The following is a 27,312-nucleotide window of genomic DNA, read 5'->3' as shown; positions in this document are numbered from 1 at the left end:
CGTTTCGCGACGCGTCGTCTCGCCGGCCGGCTTCTGCTTCATTCGACCGACCTCATTCGCATCGTAACCGCCTAGCGTATCGCTCGATCGTAAATTTCACTACACATTAAACATGACGGAGAGCACGGAAACCCCGGCCGCCGCAGCGCCCGAAAAGACTCCCACTGAAAACGGTACGACTGAGACTCCTCCCGAAGAAGCGCCTGAGAAGGCCACCGAAGAGAAGGAAAAGGAGACTCCTCCGCCTAAGGAGATGCGCGCAGTCGTTCTCACCGGCTTCGGCGGTCTCAAAACTGTTAAGATTTTGAAGAAACCCGAGCCTACAGTCGCCGAAGGGGAGGTCCTCATCCGTGTTAAAGCATGGTAAGTCCTTTAATTATTTATGATTACTTTCTTGAAATTTAGGCTCAAGGGCAAAATAACTTGCATTAAGCTTAAGTAAATTTGTTTTCTGAAGAATTAATTCTATAATTATAAGTGAAATTTATTTTTCTTTTACGAGGGTAGATAATAATTCTCTTAACGCAATGGCACATTATTATGCTTTCGAACCACTATAGTTAATTGTATTAAAATAACTCCTTCATTTATCGTCTCGGTTAATAAAATAAAAGTAAAAAGCCAAAGTGATATAGTTTCACGTTCGGTGACTCGCACCCACTTACCCAGTGCCTTCGCTGCACTGTTCAATCGGATCCCGTTCGCCGCGTCTCGCCTGCATCATTAACATCTGTCCGGTGTTTTGTACGGCTTATGTACCCGATTGAAAATTCTGCACGCACACTTGCATCCTTTGCCTGCCGGCGGGTGACGCGTCCGTACCCTAAGCGGATTTACACTAACAACCGACCTGGAGACGATGTACAATTTTATCTAATTTTTAAATGAGGTTTGATCTCAATTTTACAATTTAAGTGTATTTGCCAAAGGAAATGGACGCATGAAAACAATGAAATCAGACAGTTATTAACTCGATAATTGTTTATTGCAAACGAAATTGCAGATAAGTCCATGCGAAAGGGAGTTACAATGACTGATATTATTCTTTGTTTGAATTTATCGCTCCAGTGCTTCAGATAATGCATCGAGTCAGTCTCGCCGACAGACTACTTACGAGTCATAAGTTATGTGCCACTTTTCTCGTTAATGTAAACTGCTGTAACAGCCTTAAAAAAGTCAATGTTTCACATAAAAGAAACTATATCTTGCGCTATTTTTTTCAATGTAATGAGCAATGACACGGTACGATCGTTTTGTCTCTGGCAATTTATACTTGTCATACATAATTCAAGCGTTGAAGTCTAATAGATGATAAATAGAGATTTTCTAAGTTGAATGTAAGCATATTAGCAACCAGATTATCTTATGAAGGGAGGGAAGGTAAGGGTGTGAATATGCGTAGGTGCGAGGTGCAAAGCAAGCTCCGGAGCGCATCCCCGCTGTCGCTAAATATAGCTCGCTTATCGTCGACTTACTATGTAAATGACCGCGACATACACTGAGCCAGCTGTTGCGAACATATAAACTGAACTCACGTCGATTTCAAACGAAACTAGTTAAGTATCGTATACGGTTAGTTTACTGGGAAGTTAAGTTAAATTAAAAGATTTTAAATTTATTAATTTCATATTCCCCTTTTTACCCGCGTAACATTGACCGACCGTATTTAAAACTAAATGTGGCGCGATTCAAGGGATAAACGAGCCCTGTTTAAAATGTAACATAAACAAAAAACTAACAACATACTCTAAGAAAATTGAATTATAATTAAAAAATCTATTTATTTTTTCTAATAGTGTGATTGTGCGAAATTATTACATAAATAGGCAACTGAGAAATTTTTATATATAATTAGAATTGATCTACTTATGCACCAAATAATTGAGAGAATGTGATTTTTTGTTTAATACAAAATTATACACCATTAAAACATACTGCAATAGTCACTTCAAAAAAGCCGCCGCTCTTAATATGTTTTTAGAAACGCCAAGTAGGAATCGGGCGGATAAATAACACACCATTATGTTCAATTAGGTCAAGTCAGTGTCGGAAACATCTTCCGAGAACAATCCGATGTACTCATGCTCCAAGTTACTTTCGTTTTATTTATTTTTTTCATGTAATTAATAATACTCGTATACATGTGTTAGAAATAATGAAAGGTTATTCATATATAATTTTGTATTTATGTTACATTTGTAAGGCATTTGTCTACATTGTGTGATGAGACTTGCACGATTTTTAATAAATTTATAAAATTTATAGATTGATAGTGCTATCGTGCAATATCTTATCGTAGATTCCATTTTACTGTCATCAACGCCAATTTCGTATCAATGAAAGTACGTGTTAATTGCTCACATCCTTTCCTTTGTTAATGTATGAATTTAATGCCTAAAAATAACATCTCCCCATCGTCAGCGAGAGTGGGAGCTTCATGGTATAAAGTGCAGTATTGTGCATTTTAATAGGCTACGAAGCCACATAAGATGGGAGAGATGAATTTGTTTATTACCCTCTTCCTTATTGAGAGCGTCTGTACGAGATAGCTCTCTTCCTATGACTCACTAGAAAGTAATGCTCTTGAACTGACTCGTTTCGAATATCTTGTTAAGTTCTACCTCTATCGCTGAGTGGGTGAACTTGCTTCTGCGATTCTATTGAATTGGTAGTTTACTTGATAGTTGAGACTTGGCAGTGTTTTGCAATTTCTTCAAACATATTTGTTTTCAGTTCATGATAAGTGAAAGTTTCCACCTCTGTGCTAGGTATTCATTTACATAATATTAAATATAATGCCGCATATTTTATTAATTGCAAATAAGTTATTGAGGTGTATAACAGTAAACGGCACAAAATGTTATTAAATGAAGGTTGCGTGGTTGGTACTAATGCTGGCTTACAACCAGAATGTTTATTTAAATAAAAATTTCTATTGAAAAATTAAATAACATGACTGTTAAATTAATTTTCGGTGATTTTTAATAAAATCTATGTTTTAACTGGTAGTACCTATTACCCAAAACCTGTACCACGTTAATGTAAATTGACTAAGGTTGACCCGTGGTTTTTATTGTATAATAGGTATATTATGTTTTATCGTAAATATCAGACCACATCTTTCTATTTGATAATACATTTGCAATGTAATTATTAAGTGCAACGGATGGCTATAGGCCGTGCGTCATGAGCTTATTTTTAATGCGTATGTTTTCTACTTGACATGACTCAGTTAAGTTACTTATCGATATTGACTCATTAACAAACAAAAGGAAATTGAATGTTTATCATACTTACAAGATTTTTTACATTGATTTATAGATTAATCTCTGACTGAACCTGGTTTTACAATTTTTGTATTATGTTTTTTAGATATAACGTTATGAGATAGGCATTTGGCCGAGGACATGTGGTTTGACTATAAATCCTTGATCGTATAGCAGATGCTGGAGTCGGAACGCGCCGGTCTGGCTGTCGTTCGCCGTACATTGTTCGTAAAGTCAATGAACTTACGAAAATGCTTCATCGCTTATTGTGCCCATAATCGAATCAGTTCGCCTCTTATGGCAGATATATATGTTGTACATGTTGCATTCCCTAAGCCAACTTTTTGCATCAAATTTCGTTTATAAATAACAAATCCATGTATTCTTGATACATTCGCCCGCTGTATCGCGTACGATAAAATAATATCGAATGTGTTTCAAGTTATTCTCATAATTATGTATTAATAGACATTGAACTTAATTCTATCGCTGTTAGCCATCAATTTATACAGTGCTAAGTAAATTGAATTGGAAAATCCCGTGACTCTATGTTCGCATGAAAAAGAGGTGTGGTCGCGTTGCGTCGGGGAGTCGGGAGGGCGCGCGGCGGCGGCTGTGCGTCAGGGGATGGGGGTTCCGAGTGCTTCTGTAATGTCTGGCAAGGGCGGGGGTGCAGGGGCGCGGGCGGGGGGCACGAGCAGATCAATACGACGCGTCCCCGGTCCCCGTACCTCGCGACCAATCTCCGCAGGTCCTACGTCTTTCGACGCCGATGCTTATTTTTTATAGCTCACATTAAGCGTACCTACACTTCGACGAATGGATAGTAGCATGTGTTGGAGTTTTATTTTCTCTCGGTCTAAGGGAATTGGTCTGAAGTTTTAAGCATTATTATTAAACATGGCAATTTCGGCTGGCATTGCCATGTAAAAACAATTTAGATATCGATCCCTTTTATAAATTTCACTGATAAACATTCAAATGGATTTTTTATGTTTTCACTATTTTTATTACGTTATTTTTTGTTTATATTAATAAAACAAACCTAATTGAAATGAATTTATCGAAATTAAAATATACATAATTGTATTTTAACCGACTTTGAAAAAAGGAGGAAGTTCTTAATTCGTCTGTACTTTTTTACTGGTGCTTGTCATGTGGTCCTATTTAATTTGATTGAGATCAGAGGAGGACTTTTTGAGTTATACTTAAGAATGCGTATTGATTTGACGAATTTTTCTTTTACCAACGAAACCACTTTCTACTACCAACAAAATCTACTTGTCGATGTAATTGAAGTCGTTTTTTTTCGTTTGAAAGCAAACAACTATTTTAGGACATGATAGTGCTAAAAAATTATGTAAAAATAAAGCTTTTAAATATATATATATTATCAATTCAGACACAAATTCCATTTGATGAATTGTATGGCAAAACTAACGCGTAATTTTATTGCTAGAATGACTGTTTGAGAGGGAGACAAGCAATTTATCAACGATTCAGAGACAGTCACGGTCTTTCTCCAGGATTATTTCCATGATACAATAAATATTAGGCGAGTTGAAGAATTTAAACTGCACATTTCGTTAATGTTTCAAATCTTATCAGTGGAATTTGTTGGTATGAATCCTAATGACTTATTTTTTTAACTCATTAACGGCTCTTTTTACAATGTTTTTTTTGCACGTGTCGGCGAAGGCTCAATGTACCCATTTATTCGTGGTTTGGTTAGTTTCGGGATGAATAATTTGCTTCAACGTCAACGTCGTCGTGCGTTTTGTCATCATCATTTGATACGGCCCTTGACTTCTTTTTTATCGGTCACCCTAATGTATAAGAAAAAAAAATTATGCGAAACTTTTTCGGTAGCATCGAGGGAACCATACTCATATAATTGCAACAAGTACAAAACCGCTGAATTTTTTACGGCGATCTTCGAAAAAATTGTGTGTCGCACATATTTTCTTTTTTTGTAAAGATCTTTGATTTGCTGAAATATTCTGTGCGCAAGGTACCAAATATATGTTGGATAAGTCGTGTTTATAATAATAAATTCCAGTAGTCACTGTTGATCTATATTTAGGTAGAAATAAAAAGACCCTCTCTGAAACGACAGACAAAGTTACACGCACCCTAAGGTTTCGGGGCGCGAACCTTTTTTGTTCTGACATTTGGGACGGTCACTGTTATGATATTTCTTTTATAGCTCCAGCGAGCTTTATTTTAGGCGTAGATAGATGCCCGATGCGTAGATGATTTTTTACCCGCATCAATGAGGGACGGTTGAATGTGGGTTATTTAAATAAGAATATTTAAACGCTTAAGTGAGTAAATTAAGTATTGTCCTACCAAATAAAGAGCGTTTATGCGTTTTTCTTGTGTTCTTACTATCTAAAAATGTACCAATAAAACTGCGCAAATAATAATATCAGTTTTATGATTACCACTTTACAATCACAATATGATCATCATTCATGCGATCTGAACGTTTCCGATAATGGGGTATAAGAATTTTATTCTAAAAAATATGAGTAATACGTATTTTTTATGGTCAGTATCCTTATTTATTAAGTAATCGTAAATGCGTAATCGAATTACGACAAAAGAAAAATATTCAAAAGGAAAGTAACTTTTATCATCATGACATAAAAGAGTTCTTAGAAAAATGATAAGATTTTGGAATGCCAGGAATGATAGTAGAGATCGATAGAATTGTTTGTAAAGTCAACCGACTGTACAAATAGAGATAACGTATTTTAATCTTTTTCTATTTTAAGTAAAAGACTTTTGAGTAAATATTTGTAAACAATGATATCTATTTCTTGATATCATCAATCTAATACTTTAGATTATATTATGTTTGCTAAAAGCATGCGTGGAAAAAATATAAATTTTGTAATGTAAATGTTTTCATTAATTTGATGGTGATAAAGATCAATTCAAAACTAGTCTCTTTTAACATAAAATTTAGTAGCTTTCCGTTATACACCGAGATTTTATTTTATTTAGTACTAATGAAGATAACCATTAAAAAAATATTTATAATAAATTTATAAACATTTTTTCCAGACTTATATATGGACGACGTACAAAAAAAGAGCCGAAATTAAGCTAAGTAGTCACAAAAAATGTTGTTTCGTTAACACGTAACTTTATATCGAACGAAAAGTAGTACTTACTTGAATCTTCGAGAACGGGAGGTTATTATCATCAGAGTTCTGATGTTGCTTTTGAAAGCGATAATTGCTTGATTATGAATAGAATTCTTGTCTGTTTTATATCCGTTATTAAATGTTCGAATATTACTGTTCATTGTTCGTTTCTATTTTTATAATAAGTGTTTCGTTTTGCTTTATTGCTTCTTGGCGTTAGTTGTATGGGGATTCGTTGAGTAAACTGTCGTTAGCGGCCGGATAAGTTTTTCTGTTAAATTTATGCTTGTTTGACCACCCCAAACGCCTGTCCACCCAGCTGTAGAACGGAGACTCATTTCCTGAGAGGACAATAATTAATGTTGATGATTGACATTTTTTTCGTTGTTTTTTTTTTCTAGAGAGTGTGTATTTGGAATATATTAACATATAATGCATAAAACGTTTATTTTGAATATAGCTCCTATATTTTATTTGAAATAATTAACTATGTTGTGAAGTAAAACTTCTTTACGCACGCTTGGGGAGTAAGCTGCTAAATGCGTGACGAGAGCGTTACGAAAAGTGTGATCGTGCGAGGCGAACGGAAGTTAAGATGGAGGAAGATATACGTTAGTGAAGATAGAAAGAGTAACACAATAAAAGATAGTTTTTCTTTTTTCTTTATGAATGAAATACCTACCGTTCGCGTTTCTAATAAAATACAAAATACATAAACATCGATTCAGGTCTTGTTTCACTGGTTGCTAATAAATACATCTGACATATAAAGGTATCTAACAGATAAAAAATTTATGATATATTTTTTCTTTTGCACCATCAAACTCCATTTTATCGCCTAATTGGCATGATGTAAAACCAAAAGATTAAGTTATAATTATTAAAATAATAGTTTTGGTGAATTAAGCTTTAAGGGCTTATTTTACCTTCTGTAGATAAAGCCTATCATAGTAACTTATGTGACATAAACTTTACCAGAAACCGGTGAAACTTTTCCTTAACATACAACTTTTTATCAGGCAGATAAAGAGGATTAATGAGGCTTATAAACATTTAGTTACTTTTACATCAAAACGGAACTTCGTTTAAAACGAGCTGAAAAACAACAATTTAAATACTTTTATAATCATTTCTATCATTTCAAACGATGGATTTTTTCCAAGTTGTAGGAAATACATTATTTGTAAGTCAAGTAATGTAACATTAGTAATTCGTTTGTGTTCATTATGACATTGTCAGCTGGTAGCTGTGGTCTATCTATAAAATGACTCAGCGTACTTCGCGATTTCACCGCCCAACGTTATATCGAATTATTGACCAAACAGCACCCTTTTTTTACAATTACATCTTTAGCTTGTAATAATGGTGAAAATATATAGTTAATACGAGGCTGGTGTCTGGACGTAGATCGGAAGCAGCGGTCACGTGTGAGCGCCGCATTGTTCATGCACCGCTAGCCGGACGTATGAGACCAACTAGCTTCCGAACTCCGAAGCCCAAAGTATTAACAGGTTTTACGACGAGACGTATTCATTACTCGGACTAATGGGTCATTCTTTCCATGTTAATCAGCGGAATACTTAAGAGATATCCTTTTTGAGTAAAACATTTTTGGTTTTAGTTTTCATTTAAGTAAAATTTATAATAAATATACACCTATACTATATTTATGCCTTCAACGACATAGTTTTAATAGGTTTAGGACGTAGGATTATCGAATAAAATATAAGAAACGACGAAATAAAATTAGTCCACGGGTCACATGATATGAACCGATTTCGCAAAAAAACCTAAACAAACTTTTGTTCGTTTACCGATATTGACGACTCTCTCTTGAAATGGTGTTGCAAGCTTCGAATATTTTTTGTAATTTAAATTTTCTCGTCTAAAGCTAATTAAAATATATGGAATACTTATATAAGTATTTAAATAAGAATAATGTATCTAAATACGACGCGTACATCTATCTGTGAGAGGACCATGCTTGACTATTCTGTTTAGTACTTCTAACTTCGCGGTAGAAAAATGTTTCAGTTAAGCTTATGAACTTTTTCGAACTTTATGATGTTCACATAACTAGTTCATACGCATTAACCAGTATAATTTTTTCTTGTATGTAGAGTTTGTACTAGCATTAAAGTTACATTAATTTTAAATAAAAATATAAGGCAATATTAATTCTCATTAAAAAATCTTTGGCTATCGTTATATCGCTCGACCATAATTGCTTTACATTATAGTACCTCAAATTCCTCTATAGACGGATAAAAGCATGAGGTTTTATAGTCACGCTAATCGCTATTTACTTTGTTTGACTTATTAACACAATTTATATGCTCACGCGACGCATTCTGGGTGCTATACATTTATAGTGACCACTTTTAAAATAGTGAAAAAACGAAACAAGTATATGAATTTTTATGTATTTTTAATTCATTTAACATTAAATCAAACTAAAGTAACAACTCCATAAATTAAGCATAAACGGTAGGTATATAAATCACACGTCAGGATATTATAACTTATTAACATAATATAAAATACTGATATTAATTATTGAATCCACTGTTTCCTGTACGTACCAAATCATAATACATTCGTAATACAACGTAGGCTAGTGCGCTAACTCGTCAGCAGTCGGCGCGTACCTACAGAATACAAATGAATCAGAAAGCACGCGAATGAGGAAATTCCATTCGGTGCGGTTGTACGTACTATCAGCACGTGAAGCGGACTGCTATTTTTATTCATTAATGGCAAAACTGTTTATGTATATTCCCGTATAAGTAAGCTGATAAGAATAAAATGTTTTATATAAACACGCATCAATGCGTCAAATAAGTATGGGTATTACAATCGCTATATCGAATTAGAAAGATAAAATAATTATACGAATACTTACACGATTGCTCTATTCAGACTACGTACCTACGATGGCTATAAATTAGTAAATAAATAGGTGCCCTTAATCAAAGCAGCTATGACAGTAAGGGGAAGATATTTTACAAGAGACATTTTTAGCTTGTCTATTTCAATTTGATGTCTAAATTGGATCCAATTAGTCGAATTACTAAGGACTGACTCAGGAATTCGCTAGGATTACTCTTGGTGTGTCAAGAGCTGAAAAATTTTTACGTACCTAATAATACCATCTCTACATTGGTTGATATAGGTACGTAACTTTGGATTATTATTTCGCAGGCTTTTAGTTAAGAACTTTTAAATATACTTACTAAAATATATATTTTATGTTGTCAACCCTTTGAAGTTTAATATATTGTCGAGCCCTCGCTAATCCGCGCAATGAAGGATCCAGTTTAAGTACTTTCCTGAGTACAAGCACGTTTACAACATGAAACATGAACACCGAACGGAAGGAGTTTGAAGTGTCTTACGGTGGAGGCACACACGTCGCATCGTAATGACGGTTTAAGCCGTGTATTATTGTTGGTATATACCTCATCGTATACAATCTGGTCAGTAAAGATAATATGTTGTACAAATAATATCCGTGTAAATACGAAGGCACTGATATGGACATATTACTTACTTTAAACATTCTCATTTCATTTGCATTCATCATTTACTAATTATTAGTAAATATCGTTAAAGTTGTAGATTAATGTGATCTTTAAATTTAGAGAAATTTGATTCAATAATACTGAACTAATAAGCCATGTTATATGCATGTTAACTTCGATAAATCATTTATTTCTATTAGTGTCTATCTATAATACATAAATAACCAGTAAAATCGATTATAAGGGTTCATTAGCTTCTAGTGTTGGTAATATTATTTCACGCGATGTAGATTGCGTGAACCCAGTACTTGGGCCACAGTAGGTATTATAGGCGCCCTGGCGCGTCGTCGCGACGCCGTCGCCGCTGGGTCGCGACGCGCCGCCGCTGTTCAACCTCGTTGCAATTTCAAATTACCCCGAACTCTAGGGTGTAATTCATTCATTCCTACGTAATAAACGAATATCGAAATATGCACGAGGGCGTCGTAGTGTGAACTTAAGAATAATTTATTCGTCATTCTTCGTGTATCATTCAGCGCTGTTTAATAAACCGGAAAGTTATTTGAATTGCGTGAATAGAAATTCTACATAATGCATTTATCGCATTATCGTTTTACTAGGGTTGTAATCGATTGCTAATGGTGTCAGTGGCTTTTCTAATGATAATAATTATATTAAGGAATACTTAATATATAAAAAATAATTTTAAATAACATTGGTACAGTTTTTTCGCTGTTCCACTTTCTTAGGCATTAAACTATTTTAGTCAATTGTAGAAATCGAGGAAAGTAATTAAGATAATCAAAGGAGGGCAGTGAGATATTTGTGCTTTGTGTTAATAGTTTGTTGACACGATGTTTAAACGACTTCAAGATTTTGTTACTGTTAAAACTATGAAACACGCCATTGGAAACCAACAAAAAAGGAACAATACAGGCATCACTACATTGAATAACTACAAATCTATGTGCAGCTGTCAAAAAACGCCTTAATCTATTTAATTGTTAGACGAAACTAATCTTTTTACCTGCGCACATTATTGAGGTAAAGGGAAGCCATTCAAATTATAAAAATAAATGGCAGGTAGCGTGCATGGAAATTAAATGCGAGCAAACAAGAGTCGAAGATTATCTGAGCTTAGCATTCCATCTCACGGCATTAAAATCCCAGCAATGATCAGTGATAATAATTTTTTTTCCTTGAATTACGGCTTAATGTACAATTTAACCAATAAAGATATGCGGGCGCAAATATCGACTGTCATAGTGACTGGGCTACGTGAGAGTCCCACGCAAACGTAATTTACTCACAATTATATAGGGTTTGCATTAATAATATTGTAGAGTCAGCTTATTAGAGGGGACCGTACCCTGAACTACTTCGAGCGACTTCCGTCCCCTCAAATGAATCAGACAAATAACAAAACAATGTAAACAATGAACTCGGCAAAAACTGTGATTCATTCACTTCGGCTAAAGGTCATTTTAATAGGAAGATATAATTTTCGTAGCAAGTTGTAGGCACGTTCATTCATTCATTCAATAAATACAAATAATATTAGAATGAATCATCGCTGTCCACATGAGTCGATTTTGTTAAGATGTTTGTATAATAGTAAATAAAATAAAACTATGTCCTATAAAGTAACACTTCCATGTGTCATACCTGTTAGAAGTCTAGTTTAGCTACACTTTACTTATTTTAAAGTTAAATTGAATTAAAGTCCATAATATTTAAGTTTTCATATTAAAATTATTTTAAATTAAACTATCAAAAAAAGAAAATATTTAAAAATGAAATGAATATATTTTAATCCTTGAATCGTTAGTTTTATTTAGGTACCTCTGAACTTACCTGTTTATAAAAAAAGGACTCGCTACGATCTAAAACGTGTTTGGCTTTGAATAAATTTCAAATGGGTCTTATTTCGACAGTGAAAGATTAAGGTTTAATTTTTTTTTGTGTACAATACTGCCTCGTTTTGTCGGTATAATATGACAGAATATTCCTTGTAAACACGTAAAAGCCAGTCCTAAAATTTAATTTAAAAAATTTATAAACGTATTAAATTATTTTGTTTGTTAATTATTATATTTTATTTATTTAATATACGTAAAAAAAATTCTAAAGATATTGAAATCAATGTAAAAACGGGACTGTATGAACGGGACTGTCTGAACTGTATTATTTAATTTAAAACGAATGCAGTTTAATTATGTAGGTATATGAATGTATGTTGTATGTGGCACGTAAAAATAAATATTTTTAGTTCTATATCCTAAGTATTTACATGTGACGAATCATTTTCCAGAATAATGCGATATATAATAAAATACAATTGTGTTTGCAGGCAAACGAAAAAAAACCGACTTCAATTATATCGTCAAGTAATACAACGTAGGTAAACGAAAAATTAGTCAAGTAAATACGCTTTATCAAAGATTACTCCAAAAGTTGTTATCAGGTCTCGATGAAATTTAAATGTGACCACATGATAAACATCGGCTTTCGATTAAATTAAAAATTATTAAAATTACCAGTAAAAAGTTATTGCGGATTTTCAAGAGTTTCCCTCGATTTCTCTGGGATCCCATCATCAGATCCTGGTTTCCTTATCATGTTACTAAACTAGGGATATCTTCTTTCTAACAAAAAAAGAATTATCAAAATCGGTACATCCAGTAGAAAGTTATGCGGTATAATACAACGTAGGTCGACGAAAAAAGCGTCAAGTAAAAACGCATTATTAGGTATAACTCGAAAAGTAGTTATTAGATCTCAATTAAATTTAAACGGGACCAATTGACTTACACCACCTTTCGATTAAAAAAAAAATTGTCGAAATCAGTCCACACGGGCAAAAGTTCTGATGTAACATACATCGAATTGAGAATCTCCTCCTTTTTTGGAAGTTGGTTAAAAAAACAATTTAGTTCTATGTTTATAGTTTATTTTTGTACACAAATATATTTTAGACTTTTATGTTACATTATTTACTAATGATTTAAATGTAATTTACATTCTATTAAGAAAACTATAAACAAGCTCTTATTAAAAATACTACGATTTAATTTTCCAAACACGATCGACCACCCAATGTGTGTACGGTTAAAGTTTGACGCTCTGAATATTGGCATTTTAGAATGATATCCATCAAAATGTACTATAGGTACATTTAAAATCCATATTTTTAAAATATGCATTCATATATGTCATAATTTTCTTATCAACTCCAGCAGCATAATGTGGAAAGACCAGCGGCCAGTAAGTGGAAATACGAGTAAACAATAACTGACGTCAAAGAGCCATTGTGTAGGTACACGATTAACACTGCATTATTTCAATACCTTTGTCTGTTTAGGGTTGTTTTTGTATGCAAATATAACTCACAAATGTTTATACATGGGTGTCAAATAAGATTAAATACTTGATCAGTAATTTTAATTACATTGGAAAGATAAATTGCTCCTTAGTCTTCGTGGTGATACAAATAGTAATTCAGCTGCTAGCCAACCCTAGCGGTAGAAGGGAGGAGACAATCGCAAATATCGATTACTTCGACCGACGCCCGCGGTTTATAACACCAAGCACGTACCGATCGTACAATAATTACATGTATTTGCGTCTACTATGCATGCAGACCCAATAAACATAAATCACACACAAGGTAACATTGATACTTTTAAAATATTCGCACGTTCGTTTTCGAATTGTTTTAAGTCGGATGAGCGCACGAATCAAGTGTTACTTCCTCCGGGGCGGCGGAAAAGTTGATAAGGATTAAACAAGATTAGCAACAAATATCATAACTGTATTATGTTGAAACTAAAATATAATTGATTATTTATTTTGATTTTAATACTCCAAATTTTTATATTTTTTTTTGGAAAAAACTGCTAATGTTACTTCTGTTTTTACGGGTAGGTAACTTTTAAATAGGAGTAATTAAATGTATTTTCAAATATCTTGAGCTGTCCTAAGTAAGGAGTAGGGGTCGCGTTTACATTTATGAGTGATGATTGATACATTGACGTTTATTAATATTTAAATATATGTTTCTTTATTCCGTTCATGTTCTGGGGCATAATAACAAATGACTACCGCATTCCTTACGTACATTAAATTAGGTACTCCGTTTTATTAAATGGTAACGAGATCCATATCATAAAGTACGTGATGATATGTAATGTATTACAAATCTTCGAAGCATTAATGAAAAAACGATTATTTATTTTAACATAAATCTTCTTAGTATCAATAATTTCTTATAAACTATCAAATGCCTACATTGAAGTGTCGTGTAATGAACTCTTAAATAATAAGTAATAAAATGGTATATTTTTTTTTGTAAATTAGTTGTCAATAAAAAATAAAAAAATGAAAAAAAACTTGTAATTTACCGTAATTTAATCATATGTTTAATATAAACTAGCTGTAAGTTTTTGAAATTTGAAAATAAAATAAACCTAGAAACAATTTTAATACGAATATAATACACGCTTGTAGGTATATCATAGTAATTTTGAGTGTGTTTATCTTTTGTAAGTAAATATTTTACGAGAAAACATTCTATATGCTATATTTTATTTGTTACAGCGGTTTGAACTTCCAAGACTTGATCGTGCGGCAGGGCGCTATCGACTCACCACCCAAAACACCTTTTATCCTTGGTTTTGAATGTGCTGGAGAAATTGAGCAAGTCGGAGAAGGCGTCACTAACTTTAAGGTGATATATAAATAAAAGCGTCGGTCAACTCATCGTCCAACTTTGATATAATTTGTTTAGTGTTGCGTACTTTATTAACAAGCGCTCTGGTGTAGTGGTACGACTAGTTGCCTAAAACACCGACGGTTTGCGAGTTTGATTCCTGCTCGGGATGGATATTTGTTTTTGTGCAAATATTCCTTTTTGGTTTGGATGTCTGACCTTGTGGGTCTCCCCATCGTGCCCCGGAGAACACGTTAAGCCGTCGGTCCCGATTATTATCATGTACATCTGATAGCGATCGTTACCCATAGTAGGGAATATATCCGCTAACTCGCATTGGAGCAGCGTGGTAGATTAAGCTCTGATCCTTCTCTTACATGGGGAAACGGCCAATGCCTAGCAGTGGAATATTTAGTCCTAAAACCTAGGAAGATCTCGATCATTTAGTTAATTATTAATAATAATTTTATACCCTTTAGAGAATTAAATAGAGTGTAATAAATTTATACAATCTCAAAAAGCGAATACTTTTTGTTGTAAAAATATTGGAGCAATAGTTCGTCTATTGACCTGTCTGCTTTGATTGAGAAAACCCGCCCATGTCGGCTTTTTTATCTAATATAAAAACCTGTCATGAATTACGAAATAGTAAGAAGGTTAATTTGTAGTACAACGTTATGATTATTTCCAAGAACCAACGCCATAAAAAGAAATTAAGAAACACGCTAAGATCTTATGTTTAGTATTTATTTTCATACAATCGCGTTGACTTCCTGAATTTTACTAGATATTGAAAACACGCCTTCTTAAACATCTTGCTAAAGTATTTATTGTTAATTAAACGGGTTGCAAGATGATAAAAATTGCTCGAAACGTATAATTTCACTTAAGATTATCGTGGCATTCAATTACTTATAATTAAAAGTAAATTAGCCGCGCATTGACCCCATTTCTTTATAGATGTCGAAAGGATGTTATATTTCAAGTTAATGATACCTACTATTAATTTAACTAACTTCGTAATCAGCCGTTCAGTTTTGTATGATTCAGCGCGAAACGGTAACAAATTCACATACTATTTAACATGCCGTCTTAAATTCACTTATAATACAACCTGTTTTAGTATTTGTTTTTTAAATTTTAGTGTTTATCTAAATTTATGTACAATTGCTTCATAGGTCGGAGACCAGGTTGTTGCCCTACCGGAATACAAGGCCTGGGCTGAGCTGGTAGCGGTACCTGCTCAATATGTGTACGCTCTGCCCGAGGGTATGTCTGCCCTGGACGCGGTTGCTATCACCACTAACTACGTCGTGGCATACCTCCTACTCTTCGAGATGGCTAATTTGACACCAAACAAGAGTCTCCTGCTTCACTCCGCTGGTGGTGGTGTGGTAAATATCTTTTTCTCATTTGCAGTAGTTCTCCTAATTTCTCAATTTTCCACTTCAAGTTTTAAAGCATTTTAATAGCTTATCTAATATGATAATAAGAATATTAACAGATCTATGTAGGCCCGGGGCAAAAAAAGTTGACAAAATCCGGTCTTATGCTAGTTGAACTTGATAAACAACTTTGAAGCTCTAAGAGTAAATAATTATAAACCATATAAAGTCATGTTAAATTTTACTATTAAAAATGAGCAATAAAATTTCAAGTCCTATGAGCGAATAACAAACAAAATAGAATATGAAAGTCCGCAACATTTTGCTTTAAAAATTATAGATCATCATTATTTGTATCAAGCCAACCTTAAACGAATCAGATGTTCCATCCTGGAAGCCCATAGTGTATTGCAATGAGCCCTGAATGGTCGGCTTACTACAATTACTTAAGTTTCAATTACACGAACTAGATAGGATTGCAAAATACGAATGAAACCTTTGAAGCACGATTCGACGAACCACGCTTTGCCATTATTCCGTTTTTTATATAAACTACAACGTAAGTATACGTTTTTTTGTTTGACTTTTTACGCTATGGTTTCAAAAAGTGCTACAGTCAACTTCATATTTAGACAATCAGAAGAAATCATTACTTAAACTATTTGTTCACATATTACATTTGTGTGACAGAGGTTTCAGTAAATATTTTTATCTAGAAAATTTGGAACACGGAATATGTCGTGCGATATACTGGCGTGAAATTCTTTGTACTTCATTCAATAAGTGAAAAATAAAATTGCTTCGAAACTGACGTGCAAATAAACTAATGTTTACTATAAATAATCCTGTAGCATTGACCCTGGAAAGTGCTGTTTAATATCTGTATTTGTGCTGTTTAATATTGGCTTATAAATCGTGAATGTACAAAAGAACGAGCTTGAGTAACTTACCACAAAGAATGTAAATTATCTACCTAATTGCTTTGAATTGGGTGAGAAAAATCCTAGTGTGCTCTGGAATGTTCTGAATTCTGTTGCTACGTCATTCATTACTTATGCAGCCAATGACCTGTAATTTAAAATGGTATTTAAGTTACATATTTACAAAATACCCACACATGTATCAGTAAAGTAGGTACTAGGTACTATACGCAGTAACTTGTGCATATATCGAAAAAAAATAAATCACTGAAATAAAAATGTAGAATATAAAATAATATATAATATATTTTGTATTTTAATTTGTTAAAAACATCAATGGCTTAAACAAATAAAAGCTTATGTAGGTACCATGCGCTGTTAGGAATACTGATAATTACACGAACACAAAATAATTCCAAAATGTTTTTATTACTCAAGAGTTAAAAAATTATAATATTTAATTAACTTTGTCTATAAAAGTAAAGCAGAAAATTTTGTTAAAATGTCGTAACCTCGCTTTTGCTTGAAAAAGCTTATACCGGAATGAATTACGAAAGTATAAGCCATAAAACATCACGATACGATCGATAAGTAAACTTTTCTTGTTACTCTCCATAAAAACAGAAAATTTAAGATTTTTGTTGTCACAGGGTCAAGCCGTAGCTCAACTTGCGAAGACTGTCGAGAATGTGACAGTTTTTGGCGTCTGCTCCAAGAGCAAGCACGAGGCTCTGAAGGCAAACAATAACAACATCGACCATCTGCTCGAGAGAGGCAGCGATTACACCAATGAAGTTAGGAAGTAAGTGTCGTCATAATTTACGTTCATTTTTTTCTAACTTACATATACTTTTTTGATGACGCGTTGGCGCAACGGTCATATCACTAGTTTGTGGCTATTGCGCTGGCGGTTGCGGGTTCGATCCCTGCACATGACAAACATTTGTATGGGCCATACAGATCTTTGTCGTGGTCCGGTGGTATTTGTGCAGCCCTTGTGGTCCCGTCTCCCCACACGCCTCGGAGAGCACGTTATGCCATTAGTCCCGTTTGTTATCATGTACGTCTGATAGCGATCGTTACTCATAGTAGGGAATATATCTGCCAACCCGCTTTGGAGCAGCGTGGTGGATCAAGCTCTGATCCTCTTCCAACAGGGAAAGAGGCATATATAGGCTGAAGCGTAAAAAAAAATATATATATACTTTTTTATATTTAAATGAGGAATTATTTGGTTCATCGTTACTCGATAAAACTTATTAGTACTATAAAACTATAACGATTTTTTTAAACCGTCCTCACCACTAGAAAACTACAATACACTGTCCAAAACAATATCAAATTAGTTATTTATCATCACGTTACCAAACACTATTCACCGTAGTAGTATAGTAGATATTAATGGCAAAAGAAATAACTCGAACGTTTAATAAAATAATTTGCGTCACAGATAAAATTAATAATTTTGTTACAAAGTCATTTTAATTGAATAAAGAAATATCCAATATGGAGTTATTAATCATATTTTGTCATCTCAATGTACGCGCTCCAACTTTCTGCTCTTATTCGACCTCTCTCGATATAAATCATGTCGTTTGAAAAAAAAAAAGAAATGCGCTCACAAAGACATTCAAGTAATGAAATCACCGCTAAAATTATTTTAGCAGCTTTTGGCAACGAATTTTGTTTAATTTAATTTAAAAAGCGTATCTACTGTGTCTGATTAATACAATTATGTTAAATAATAAAGTTAACTTTCTGTTGTCACTTTCTATTAATGTAAGCAATTATAGAAATAATTATAAGTTAGTTGTTAGTTATGTTTCAAAATAATGATGAAAGATTGTTGTTTGCAGTTTGCATTGTCTTTGATATCTCAATACGAAATCTGAGACACGAGTATGTTGGTACACTAAGCAGGGAATTTTAATTCCTTGCATTCTTTGCACTAATAAACTAATTGTTCCAGATCCCATACTTTTTTAATTGATAGTTATTAGTGTTACATATTTCTGTCCCACCCATATCGCTCACACTCGTGTGATTAACACAAGACCAATTTAGAGAGAGCTGCGGTATCTCTGTTTTATATCAATAGCCCTCATAGGGTTGTGCACAATACGTATAATATTGAGAGTTTTACTGTAATAAAATAAAGAAAATAAAAACAAAATTTATGTGAAAACAAAAACAACTATTTGTATTGGTAAAATTTCAAAATAAGTAACGGCTTTTGTTGTAAAAGGAAAAAAAAACATTATATGTTCGCTTGAACGCAATTAGATAAAGATCATCACATAAAATTAATTTTGTTTCAGTGAGAATCAACGGTGTAAAATAATGAATACCTAATATAAACATATCTCAGTTTTGTCAACCGACACCCCTGTTAAGTGGTGTATGGGAACATCACTAGTAAAGTCAAGGTCCAATTATGTTGGGAACAGTAAGCTAATTGTTCCGTTTATAACTCGCTCCTTAGGGCAGCTGCTTCATAACAGTCGCGCGGCATTTAATTCTCGTAAATAGACAAAGATATTTTTATATCTCGTGAGTTCTTCTCAGCGCAAACAAACCGAGCCACACAAACCTAATGTAAATAAACAAAACAGTTCCTATTACTGACAGTAAGTAAGGCTGCAGACGCAGCCATTGGAATATATCCATACAATAGTAAAATCTATAAGTAGGTAAGACTAGCCGCACATTTACAATTCATTCTACATCGAAACGCGGTATATTAAATGCTCTAGACTTCGATATTTCTACGGACAGTACAGACGGGTATATGAATATAAAATGCTTACTTATCGATAACATCGATTCTGTAGACATATTAATATTTAAAGATTTACGTACCTAGGTAGGCTACTTTTGAGGAGCGTCTTTGTTTACGAGCGCTAAAGTTTAATGTCAACTGTTAATCTAAAATTAAAATCATAACAAGATTTTATAAATTGAATATACATAGTTAATTGTAGCTTTAATAGAAGATTATAATCTCAGACTTATTGGGAGTTAAAGTGAAGGTATATTTTCGAAACTTGACAATTTTTTTAAAGTGAGTTAAATACATATTAGGTTAGGGATGTAAAACATTTTATATATTACTATATGTATTATATGTATATATTATTATTTTTATTATATGTATTTTACAAAAAAAAAAAAACTTAAAAGTACGTGTTGCGTAGGATTTCACCGGATGGTGTCGACATCGTGCTGGACTGCCTTTGCGGTGAAGAATGCAATCGTGGATACTCTCTCCTCAAACCAATGGGACGGTATATCCTCTACGGTAAGTTTATACTCTTAGGTTACAAACGAACGGTGTATTTATATCGTAAATTATCTGAAATATTCACTGTTTAAGTAGTATTAAATAACTTTTATTTTTATTACTATTCCTATGTTTATTCGCCTGTAAAAGTGATGGTGGCCAGTTTAAAGTGAACTGATGTAGGTCAGATTGAAATCGATATTAAATGCTTCTAACGCAAGCTGTATTTAAATTTATTTCCTCGTAAAAAGACTAAAATACAAATGGTCTATAGTTTAATGCTTTAGCAAACGTCTTTTGTTTCGCTTTCTAGTCTTTCATGTTTTAAAAACTTCATTTGTTATATTACACACATAAATACACATTATAATTATGTACCTACGTATATACAATAAACGCAGACTACTCACTTCACTTGCTAATATTTGCAAATTGCTGTATTACTTATTATTAGTCACCATTTATTTACTATAAGTAGCTGTATTTATTTAAGGTTATTTCTATCATTTGATATTAAGATCATCCCTCAATAGTAACGTCGTAAATCGTGTAGGAATTTTGTTTATAATTTTCTTCTGAGATATTACCAAAAATGAATTTCCTTTTTTGCAACTTAATTTGTTAATAGCTTTTGAAATTTTTTGCGTGCTAGAAAATCCTTCCAACCCATTTTTCTACACATGATTCCAGATCGAATGAGCTATGGCTCATATTTTTAGGAGCTTTATCTCTATTTTACACGTTTTTGGACTTCTTGACTAAAATATTAACAGTCAGAGCAAGGCGTAGGAAATGACATTAGTGGGTTGAATGCACTAAACAATGACATACTCGTGTATATCGCAGGATCATCTAACATCGTGACCGGCGAAACCAAGAGTTTCTTCAGCGCAGCGCGCGCCGTGAGTATTTAATATAATATATTAATTATTTAATTCAAAAAGTTTCATTATAATATTTGATTTAAATTTTAATTTTTAATTCAAATTCAATTCTGGGAGATGGTAATTAATTTATCTCTTAAAATATATTTTCGGAATTATTGTGAGCTTAAAATTTTACATTTTCAAACATAAAAATTGACTAACTTATTTTAATGTTATGCATAACAATATTACTGCATTACATATAAATTTCGATCATGTTCTTTTTATCACAATTATTATAATCGACAAACGTTTGAAGGCAGAAATCGTTGTTTTAATTCTACACACAAAAAAAAAAAAAACAAATCTTAATGTTATACATAACTATATCGATAATGTTCTTTTTCTGACAATTATAATACTCGACAGACTTTCTGCAGACATAAATCGTTTTATTAGTCCCTATATACTGAGGTAGGGCAAAGCAAGAAATATCATGATTAAAATCTGGAGCAGCCTGACTGGGGAAGTAGGTACCTCGACCTTACAGACGATAAATAAGACTGCCTTTAAGCAGTGTTGCGTTCCTTGGTGAGTGAGGTGACCAGTGCTCCAGGGGGGCGCGCTTGCGATGCTTCTGGTGTTTGCCGACTCAGTTTTTAAAAAAAGTATATATGTATGTACGATTTTATTTTTGTGTTACCCACACATTAGGGATTCTAAACATTTTTTGAATATCATATCAAAAATCCTATCCTATATCCTGTCAAAGATTTTCATTGTAATATGAAACTTTGAATAGTTACGGGTCTCTATAAAGAACTCAATATAGACGGCGCCACGGTTCGCTTAAACCGAAAATAAAAATCATCATATCAGGAATTTCGCTCTGGCGGGTACATCGTTCCATAGCTTAATTGGCTAGAGCGCCGACACGGTCAGTCGGAGACGCGGGTTAGAATCCCGCTGGAACGGTCAATTTTTGATATGATATTCAAAAAAAGTATATATGTATGTTGTAAACGTCCAAAGGCTTGTCACGACGTGTGTACCGTTGCAGTGGTGGCAAGTGGACAAGGTGTCTCCCATCAAGCTGTTCGACGAGAACAAGAGCCTGGCGGGGCTCAACCTGCGCCACCTGCTGTTCCAGCACGGCCGCGCCGACACCGTGCGCCGCGCCGTCGACCGCGTGTTTGCGCTCTGGACCGAGGGCAAGGTGAAGCCCTTGGTGGATTCCACCTGGGCGCTCGAGGACGTACGTTTTCTTTCTTTATTTATAATCATTCATTATAATTCATTTTCTGGGGTACAATAAAGAATATATTATTATTATTATTATTATTAATATCCAAAGAAGTATATAAGGTTCGCCAACTTGCAATGGATTAAGCTTCGATCGTTCTCATACACGGGGAATGAGTATACTTAGCGCTGCGATGTTACAGTATGAATCGTAAATTAAATATAATGAAAGCCGTCCCCGAATTTTGCCAGTATTTGCTTCTGGGGAACATTATCTTGTTACCAATTTTTATGAGACACTTCTACCTAAGTCTAGCTTGTCTTATACGAGTTACTACGGTCATTAATTGGTATAGCTATGCTCTCTCACAGTAAAAAAACTATCAAGCCAATATGTAGATCAGACTATTTTTTTACAGAACACGGAGAATATCAAATATATATTTTTTATTGTAAATGACGAAAAATACTTGTAACTTATGCATTATTAGTTACAAATTTCTAAGATTTACGATTTGAAGATGTTCTTTATTGATGAGATAACGTCGTGAGAGTTATAAATTTTTTTGATAAACAGGTCGGTGAGGCGATGCAGAAGATGCACGATCGTAAGAACATCGGCAAGCTCGTACTAGATCCGTCTCTGGAGCCGAAACCGAAACCCGCTACCCCAGCTAAGGGCAAGTCGGGCAAAGAGAAGAAACCGGCCAAGGAGAGTTCCGAGGAAAAGAAAGATAAGGAAACTAAAGAGGAGGAGAAGAAGACGGAGAACGGTGACAAGAATGGTGAGGAGGTCACTAACGGTAGCGACGAAGGTCAGTCTCGATCTATGACCAGGCATGCGTAGTACTTATAGCCGCTTCAAATCGTACGTATATTTAAAATTATTTTTGAAGACCTTACGGTGATTTAGAAGATTGTCATTTTAATTTTATACAATGATTTAAATCCAATAATTTAAAGGAAGCTAACATTAGAAAGCTTTGAATATTGCTTTAATACAACATCAATTTAAAGTCAAATTGCTTTGCTAAATTTGCCAAATTTGTAAGGTCATAAAAGTTTAGTTACTGGCTTTTATTTACTACGCACATTCTAAACGCACATGAACGGCTTCCACTCAGAAGCCTTGCGGTTATCTGATACTGCAGCCTTTAGACGCTTACGCAATACGCTTTTGATCGATGCTTTTATTACTGCTTTGGTATTATATGCAATTGAGTATTGCAAGAACCAATTCTGGATTGTGCATTTCAAGTTTTTTTTTTTAAAGTACAAAACGCAAAATTCGCATAGATTAGTTTTTGCACATTCTTCATATCGATAATAAGACACCTAAGAGAAACAAGAATGGTATTGTTTTATTTGACGTTTAGCTATAAATTGCCAACCAGACATAAAAGCTAAAGGAAATTATTAAAAATATAAACGGTAATATATCAAACAGTTAAGATTAGCAGTGTATTTTAAGGTATAATTATAATCAATTAGGCATCATTTCTGTCAATTTAATTGTAATGTCCATATTGTTGTGTAGGTACCTATGAATCTGTTTTTACATTTTTGTGCTGCTTATTTGTGTATTTTCATTTGAAATACATACGTACAAGATGCACCTTTGGCTTCAAAACTTTGACGCGATATACAAAAAAAAAAATGAAGATAGACGTAAATAACCATTTTATGAGGTATATTCTATTGGTGAATAGATTGACACTATTGATTTATCTCAATTTTTACAGTCCAGAATTGGATAATACTTTCACACATAAATATATTTAAGCTATTGATATGATTTAAGCGAAAATTAATAAACTTGTCTAAAGGCTGTGTAATGGTACGTTTAGTGAGCTTGGTCATAAATAAATCGAGATAGACGTAATTAAGACCATCGATAATTTTTTTGGTCGTTTGAAATCCTTGAAAAAAATATCTTTATGCATAAGTATATATTATAATAGTTAATAACCGACTTGAAAAAAGTTGGAGGTTCTCAATTCGACTGTATGTGGGTTAACTCATAAATTTTTACTGGTTTGACAGTTTTTCGATGTTTTTTTTTAAAATCCAAAGCTGATGCTTGTTACGTCACACGTGGTACCATTTAATTTGAGTGAGATCAGATGAGAACGTTTTGAGTTATACTTAGGAATTCGTATTTACTTGACTATTTTTTCGTCTACTTACGTTGTATTACTTGTCGATGTAATTGAAGTTATTTTTTTTTCGTTAGTGAGTAAACACAACTGTCGATAAAAAATTGAGCTAATATAAGAGTCATAATTATATTTTATCACAGCATTAGAGCATGTTCTAGTCATTGCAATTGTAGAAAATATTATACATATTTTAAAAATGTAAACAAGCTTCTCTATAATTAAAATTTTACTAAAAAATAAATATAAAAAATTTCAGAGTCCAAGGAGAAGGAGAAGGAATCTAGCTGAATTGTTTCCCCAGAGAACAGGACCAGACAAACCACCGCCATTTGATTATTTTATAGAGTTGATGCTGCTCGTTTTGACGGCCGCCTTGTGCTTACACCGGCGTCTCACTGTGTTGCCTCGTGTTTTATGTTTAATAAAATTATTCAGTAAGTCTGAGTACGGCACTGTCCGATCCTCTCCCTTCTATATTGTTTTTTATTAATTTAACGATCAGTTCGGACATTCTCGTACAATTCTCGATTAAGTTTAGTTTGTATACGTCTATCATCACATTCTATTCTTTTATATTTTTAAATTATATAATTTTAATAGTAATGAATTTGTTATTCGAACAGCGAACTTTTAATTAAGTTCAATTTAAATAAAAACTTTTTAATTTTAAATCTGGCCTAAGTTAAGAAAAAGTTTTGTAACTGAAAAATCTTATAGTTGATTGTTTAAGACTTTATTTTAGAATGAGATATTTTAGTCTGCAGTTATTTTGAATCGCTATTGTATATCTAAGGTGCAGAGATGCTTAATCTTTATGTATGTTAAGCTTTAATATTTTATTAGTAAATGTTTAAAATTTGGCCCTGGAGACCCACCCCCGCCCTCGCGCCGCGGGTCCTTCGCTCACTCGCCGCTCTTTGGAACTTCAAACGAATGAAATCTTGCGTGTGATATTTTGTACTAGGTATGCTAGATATTTTGCGGCATTTTATGCTGCCTATACATCACGTTAATTTTCTATTATTTCAGCGTAAAATACAGTCTAGTGTTTTATAATTATATTTTTATACTTAGAAGTTTTGTAAATTATTTTCTAGTTAAGAATGGAATCAAAATTCAATATAATAATCATTCAACTGCACCGATCGTTGTGTTGTATGACAAGAGAGTTCGGTAGCTCTGCAGTCTTGAAGTTGCAACGACGAGCTTGAAATAAAAGAGTTTGCAAAATATTTATGGCTGTCGCTAATTAATTAAAAAAAACTCATCTTGATTACAACATCTACGATAAAGTCATATTTTTGTAGACCAAATGTTGACTGTGAGACCTCTTATTAAGTAAAAAAAAAAAGCTTTTTATGTAACTTTACACACAAATATCACATATCTAAACATAAATACACTTAAACACAATATATATTAGAATAATGTTTTGATAACAATATTCACTGCATTTCTTTTTTATATACCTTGCATATATTAAATTAATCTTGATTTTCGTAAGGTTGTAAGTAACGTTTACCGTCATGTAATGTACAGTATGGTTATAACCTATAAGTGTATGTACCCAGTACTAACTTTTTATCTGTATAACATATCAAGCGCATGTAAAATTTATATTCGAAAGTCTGAGGTAGTCCGGATTTCCGGAGTAAAATGAGGCTATATAGTTTACAAAACCTGCATATATAAACTTACTGCTCAATTAAACAACTCGCCACCGTTGACGCAACGTATGTTCGACATAAGCAAACAGACAGACTCGTAGGATTTTTATAAATGTTTACTCTTTTCGAAAAAGTTTTGCACGAGCATAATTTGCGTGAGCGCATATTTAGTATCCGAAATTAGTATCACTCAAAGTGTTAACTGCTAAGTGCAAAGCGTAGATGAAGTTTACCTTTCGGTTGTGAGCTCGCGAGCACCAGATCAGATCAGACTGCTTTCGACTCGGATTGAAACGAGCACCGATACATAGTTACGGTCTCTGTCTATGGAGCGGCCGGGCGCTGCGGCTGCGACATGTTGCTTCGTACGGTGGCTTGGCGCTAGTTTCGTATCGTGCGCGGATAAATCTCGCTTCCGTGTCTCGGACCAATATCTTAAAGCTATTTAGTCTTCTTATCCGTAATCTTCGTCGCTTTATGTGTCAAATATGTGCAAATTCCTTAATGTTGAAATATATTATTAATTAAATTCTTGTGTATATCGACCTGTATAATGGTTTAGATTTATCTAAATTTCTTCTATAAGATTAACTTACGACACTCAATATTGATAACATGAGCTGGGGTGACTGCGCCGTTCGTGATTGTGTCCAAAATTGTTGTAGGTTAGTATGGAATTGATGCCAATATTTATTGTCGAAAGCGCGCCAGGTGCGGCGGAACTAGCGCTGTCACGCCAGCGACAAACTGGGTCGTTAACATATTACACATTTATTTTTGTAAGGGCGGGCCAGTGTGATATCTTTACTATAAAATGGATAAATAAATATGTATGATCTGTAAAAATGCTTACTCACGTCTTTTATTTAACTCTAACCATTTCAGCATTGAACACTTTTCAAAAGGGAATTGAAAGGTAAACCTGATTTTTCAGAAGAAATTCTGTGTCAAGCATAATTACGGTCAGTACACATGAAAAAAGAGTAATAGGGATCGTGGGTTCGATTCCCGCTCTGAGTGGACAATTTCTAACAGACTTCAAAAAAGGAGGTTTTCAATTCGACTGTATTTTTTTTACTGAATCAATCAAACATTCTAAGGAAGATAACGTAGCTGTAAAGATATCAGATTTATCATTATGAATTG

General features: G+C 33.5%; 1 protein-coding gene across 2 annotated transcripts; it reads left to right on the top strand.

Moving 5' to 3' along the window:
• LOC123661741 (synaptic vesicle membrane protein VAT-1 homolog-like) lies at positions 1–27,018 on the top strand. Of its 2 annotated transcripts, none has more exons than XM_045596683.1 (9): positions 1–363; positions 14,536–14,665; positions 15,826–16,041; positions 17,603–17,754; positions 20,147–20,250; positions 21,079–21,134; positions 22,159–22,353; positions 22,918–23,125; positions 24,756–27,018. In XM_045596683.1, the coding sequence occupies exons 1-9, from the start codon at positions 113–115 to the stop codon at positions 24,785–24,787; spliced, it is 1,344 nt and encodes a 447-aa protein (XP_045452639.1). In that variant the 5' UTR covers positions 1–112; the 3' UTR covers positions 24,788–27,018. The 2 variants fall into 2 exon arrangements, with proteins under 2 accessions (XP_045452639.1, XP_045452638.1); XM_045596682.1 differs by having other exon boundaries at positions 22,918–23,155.
• Positions 27,019–27,312: the final 294 nt, after the last annotated feature.

This window comes from Melitaea cinxia, chromosome 17, assembly GCF_905220565.1.
Source record: "Melitaea cinxia chromosome 17, ilMelCinx1.1, whole genome shotgun sequence".
In the NCBI taxonomy this organism is placed as follows: domain Eukaryota; kingdom Metazoa; phylum Arthropoda; class Insecta; order Lepidoptera; family Nymphalidae; genus Melitaea; species Melitaea cinxia.
This window is presented reverse-complemented; position numbering and strand designations above follow the sequence as displayed.

Excerpts from the sequence above, each read along its gene's own strand:
- LOC123661741 (XM_045596682.1), top strand. The coding sequence starts at position 113 with ATGACGGAGAGCACGGAAACCCCGGCCGCCGCAGCGCCCGAAAAGACT. Across the intron at positions 20,251-21,078 it reads GGGACGGTATATCCTCTACG|GATCATCTAACATCGTGACC; the intron begins GTAAGTTTATAC and ends TGTATATCGCAG. Across the intron at positions 21,135-22,158 it reads TCTTCAGCGCAGCGCGCGCC|TGGTGGCAAGTGGACAAGGT; the intron begins GTGAGTATTTAA and ends GTACCGTTGCAG.